Source organism: Neopelma chrysocephalum, unplaced genomic scaffold, assembly GCF_003984885.1.
Source record: "Neopelma chrysocephalum unplaced genomic scaffold, ASM398488v2 Primary Assembly neopelma1_65b, whole genome shotgun sequence".
Classification (NCBI taxonomy): Eukaryota; Metazoa; Chordata; class Aves; order Passeriformes; family Pipridae; genus Neopelma; species Neopelma chrysocephalum.
Window position 1 is genome coordinate 574,422 of NW_020897723.1, and position 5,403 is coordinate 579,824.

The 5,403-nt window shown below is 52.7% G+C and overlaps 1 protein-coding gene across 1 annotated transcript in view; it reads right to left on the bottom strand.

Moving 5' to 3' along the window:
- The window catches only part of CUNH16orf72 (chromosome unknown C16orf72 homolog), a 21,510-nt gene extending 20,498 nt beyond the window's left edge, over positions 1–1,012 (bottom strand). The window contains exon 1 of the mRNA XM_027684028.1: positions 585–1,012. Coding sequence (XP_027539829.1) covers positions 585–807 — 223 coding nt within the window. The 5' untranslated portion in view covers positions 808–1,012. The remainder of the gene's footprint in view (positions 1–584) is intronic.
- Positions 1,013–5,403: the final 4,391 nt, after the last annotated feature.

Here is a 5,403-nt window from a genome sequence, read left to right on the forward strand (position 1 = left end):
CCGGGGCAGCGCCCGCGGTGCCCCCAGCGCGGAGGGGCCCGCCCGGGCCGCCCCCGCCCCGGCCCCGGCGCACAATGAGCCCAACGAGCCCCGCTCTTCGCCATTTTGTCGGAGCCTCTTCCCGGGGCTGGGCGTCGGGAGCCGCCGGCAGGGCCGGGCTTCCCGGCCTCCCACACCCTCCACACCCTCCCCGGGGCTGCGGGCTCGCCCCCGCCGCCCGCACCCTCCCGGACACCCCGCGGCCGCGCTCCGGCCCGACCCCCCACCCCCGGCCCCGCTGCTGGGCCGGGCGGGCGCAGGAGCCGCCCCGGAGGCCGCGCCGGGCGCTGTCCGAGCCGCGGCCGCGGCTCCCCCTCCCTCTCGCCATTTTGTTTTCCCGGCCACCTCCCGGCGCGGCCGCGGCCCGGCAGCGGCTCCGACCGCCGCCCCGGACCCTTTGTGCGGCCGCGGGACCGGCCCCGACCCGGCGGCTCCGCGGCTGCTCCGCGACCCACCCTCCAACCACTGCCCGGGCCCGGCCCCGAACCCACCGCCCGCCCGGCCCGGCCGCGTCCTCTCCGCACCGGGCCCTCTGCAGCGCTCACCCTTGTAAAGCTGCGCCACGGCGGTGGCCGAGTTCTGAAAGAGGTGCCAGAGCTTCTGCTGCTTGTGCTCGGGCTGCGCCGCCGCCTCGTCCTGCAGCTCCGGCGCCAGCGCCTCCTCCTGCTCGGCCTCAGCCAGGCACTGCCGCTCCCACTTGCTGAACCAGTGCTCGGGCCCGTGCTCCTGGATCTCCGCCTCGCCCTCTTCCTTCTTGTCCTCCATCATCCGCCCGGCTCCGCGTCCCTGCGTCCCGCAGCACACGCCGTCCCAACCGCCGGCCGCGTTCGCTCCGTGCGCCGGGCCGGCCCTACCTCACCCCCATGCCGGGCCCGCCCGCAGCTCTGCCGGCCCCAAACACTCCGAGCGCCGGCACCGCCCCGAGCGCACTGAGGCCGCGGCCGAGGCGCCTGGGAACGCGCTGCCGCCGCGCCCCGCCCCCGGAGCCCGATTGGCGTCGGTCGCCCCGGCACCGCCGGTTCGAACGGCAACGCCGGCGCTCATTGGTCCGCCCGCGCGTCCGTCAGGAGGGGGCACCCTCGGTGGGCGGGGCTAACGCAGGTTTGGTTACGCCGTCACAGCCCCGTGCCGGGGGCGTCGGCGCGGCGCGCGTGCGCAGTGCGCCACCTCGCGCCGGCCCGGCCCCGCCCCTGGCGTAAGGCGGCCCCGCCCGCCCCCCCTCCCCTCACGGCGGGGCCGCGGCCCCCGCTCGGGCAGAGGCGCTCCCGCCCCCGGGCTGCCCCTGCAGCCGCCGCCCCGCAGCGGTACCGGGAGGTGGCAGCGGCCGCCGCGGCATCGCCGAAGGGCAGAGCCCGCCCGGGAGGCGGTTCCCTTCCCGGCCCCGAGGGAAGATGGCGGCAGGGCAGGGCCCCAGGGCCGAGCCCTGTGGCAGGGCCGGGCCCGGCGCCAGCGCCCGGCGGAGGCGGCTCTGAGGGGCTTGCACCGAGGGGTCGGACCCACGCCGTCACTTCTCTGTCTAGCACTTCTCTTGTCTATTTCACACATTTTTTACAGTTTGTTGTGTTTGCGCTGTACCAGGCGCGATCCCAACAAACAGACGGAAGCCGCGGCTGCTTTGCGCACCTTTAAAGCGCTCGGTTACCTCGCGAGCTCCTCAAAGTGCTCCTGTGGAAACGCGCTTCACAACTGCTCGAGCCACACTTCCCATCAAGGGAAATGCCCCCCCCGAGCCAGGAACTGGTGTGGAAACACCGATCAGCAGCAAGCCCTGGATCCCCCTCTGCGTCCTCCACAAGGACTCTGGTCCCTCGGGTTTGCTCTGGTGCCAGGGCTGGGCACTCCTGCATCACACCTGGGGTTGTATTCACTGTCCCCAGGCTGCCACTGCTGCCTGTGGGTCCAGATCAGCTGCCACGTCATTAAACTGGTATCAGACTCGTGTGCCCTTAACACCCGGCGCTACAAACACAGACTTAATGGGCTGCCTCCTCCTCTGACAGACTGTTTTATCCAGCCCATGCTTGTTCCCATTTAAAACTTTCTTAAACGCAGAGGAATTCAAGCCTGAATCGTATATAGTGGGGGAAGAGATGGTATGAGGAAATAATTGGAATTGTTGGGTTTTTCCTTTTTATCTCTGAGGACAACTGAAACTAAAGCTGCAGCTATTGTATTTCCTAAACCACTGAGACTAACTACTAGGGACTTCCTGCTTGTGAGTTATGCCATGGAATTCCATCTGAGTAGGAGGGATAAGAACATCCATAGCTCTGTGCATGTCGTTTTAAACTGAAGGGGTGTTGGCTTTTAATATGTATATCTCATATATATATATGTAACACTAATGCACATACAAAGAGGCATGGGTATTCACTTCCTTTCTACGTAAGGCTCTGTCTAATCCTTATTTAGGATTTTGAACCTCAGTAAAATTGGTTTTGTAAGTCATCCATTGATCAGCAGGCCAGTAAGTACCTATTGTGGTGCAACATGGGTGGGCTTTTTTTTCCCCATGCAACTGTCTTAAGGAAACCAAAAACAGAAGAGGAAATCTTCTCTATTGATTTCTAATAAACTACTTACAAGTTGCAAATATTCATTCCTTATGCTCTTCAGTTGTTTAAATATTGAAAGGCATCAAATGGGAATGTGTGATAGGATTGTGTTCAAGTATTTTTCCAATAAATCAGGTACTTAAATTCATCTGTCTCATAAAAAAGCAGGAATTCCTGTCAGCTTCCATGGGCTTTGCATAGACTCCTTGTAAGATCTGAGATCAGAAGTTAGAGCATGGAGGAGACGTGGCTATCCTGGATTTTGTGTACCACACATCTGGTTTTCTGAATGTTTCTAAAGAGTTGCATAATGTTGGCAACTGTGAAATAAGCAGTTTGTTACTGCAATACAATGTAGTGTAAATCATGATTTATTGGGCACACAGTCCTGAAATTTGGCTATGACTGGTGCCCAGTCAGTGCAAATCAAGCAGGGGATTGTAATGCATCACTGGGCAACCCTGGGTGAAAGCTCATCACCCAAATTTCCTGGTTTAATATACAGAAACCTGGCTACACACAGGTCTCAGGAGAATTTACAGCTTATAAAAACGGGAGATTTTGAAGGTTGTTTTCCTTTCTACACACGTTGCACCAGGTGGGTAACCTTGGAATTGTTGTATCAATTGTTTTTACAGTTTTCTGAAGAAGCCATTGGCGATTTCTGGCATAATAATGGAGAAGGGCTTAGCACAGCCGAGAACATTGGGATACTGAATTTTCAAGTTACAAAACTTAGATCATTTTTTGGTAGAATAGGTCAAAGAACTTTAACTTGGTCTACAGAGTTCTTTATGCCACATGAAGATATAAAGGATGTTAGGGAAAGGAGCCAAGCATTTTCAGGGGCTAGGATAATAATGGACCAAGTGAGTCCTGCACATAGAAAAGTAGAATTAAACGGAGAATGAGAACAATATTGACTGACTTCTTGAGGTAAATTGTGGAGGAGGCAGCAGAGAAGAAAATAGAACAAAAGTGCCTTAACACACCCAAACACTTCTCCCTGATGCCTCCTGAGGAGCTCAGTGCCTGCACTCTCTGAGCAACACTGATGCACTAAAGAACTTCTCCTCCCTACAAATGAAGAGCAAGTTTCATGCTTTCTGACCGGCCATTGGTGGTACAAACACAGTTGTGCTGGTGTTGGTTGCTGGTAAGTGATTTGTTGGCTAAAGACTGGGAGGTCACTGACGTGCACATGGCAAACGTGGTGTCTGAGTAATCCTGGTGTTTTGCCTCTTAATTTCCCCCATGGGAACGCTGCAGTGATGAGAGCAGTGTGGCATCCCAACTGAAGTCTCAGGGGAGATAATTACTAGAGCATGATGAGAATATGCTAATTGTAGAAGGCTCTGAAGATTTGTTTTATTCCCTGATGCAGACTCTTACTGGGAGTTGAATTTAATGATAAATAAAGGAAAACATTTTTTTTAAATATGAAAATGTGGAGTGGGGAAAGAGAAAGGTTTATTCATAATACAATCTATTCAAAATGAACACTAACATTTTAAATTATTTGCTTGTGTAGGTGGCTCACTGCAGACATGGGAATGTTTACACAGTGCTGTGGCCAAACATGAATACTTGTGTAAGAGAACGTTTATGGTATTTTAAGAGGAGGAACTGAAGGAAGCAGGTATTCATTTCACCAAAGGGAAAAAACCAGGTCTGAGTGACAATATTTTCATTTCTCTTCACCATTTTGTCCTTTGGGATCACACTATCGGTATGTTGTCCTCCAAAAAACAGGCCAGCAGGGAAGGAGATTACTCAGCTGCAAATTGTAATGTTTCTCAGGCAAAATTTTTCATCCCAAGTAGGTGTGAAATAATACGGCTGAGGAAGCAAGCAGCAGGTATCTATGAGGAGTCTGGTTCACAGACAACAGCCGTGAGCTGACTGTTTTATATCACATAATCAAGACAGTTTAACCTGTTAGTGGTGCTCTCAGATGTGCTTTTATGTCTGTTGGCTCGTTACTGCTGTGCCCCACTGGAAAGTGTGAAGGTAGAGCACCCTGAGTGGAAACACTTGATCAGTCTGAAACAGAAACTGATTGACAAAGGTCGATAGCATCAACATAGGAGGGTTCTCTGCGGTCTCCAGAGCCTCATATTCTCCTGTTTTGGAGTCATGGGAAGTAAAAAAGTAAGGAAATAGGATTAAAGGATTTCTTTTCCTAGGTATATTCTGAAAACCAAAACTAGGCAAGCACTGCAAAAAAGGTATCTGAATGCTGGTTTGAGTTTTAAAATGTTGTAACCTTAAATTAAAAATGTGTGTTGCCACTGTGTCTGCATCCTTCCTGCAATGTCCTGGAAGCACTTTAGTAGCAGCACTTCTAAGAACATGATCAAAATGCTGTCTCATAAAAGCAGTGAAATTATGTGATTAAAGCTTGGTCAATTTATTTTTGCCTAAAATAGTAATCCAGAGACTCAGTTTGAGAAGGAAAGCAGTTTGAGTCTGCAAGAACCAGATTCTCAAAAGCTCATGTCAGGACTCTGATATCAAAATCATTAAAACAACCCAGACAAGGAGCAAGACTCTCCTTTTGCAGGAAAGACTCATATCCTATGAGATACAGATAACTGATGTGTGCATTCAAACTCTACCAAAGAGTAGGAGACAGTTTTCAGTTTTACTGGGTAATACCTCAATACATACTTGGTTCCACTGAAGTAAATGGTATTTCTTGCATAACAGGATAAAGCACATGGTGAATATGCAGTTGTCCTCCTGCTCAGTACTTCAGAGCAGCCTAATCTTTCTTCACACCCTGAGAACTGCTCTGAAAGGAAAACTC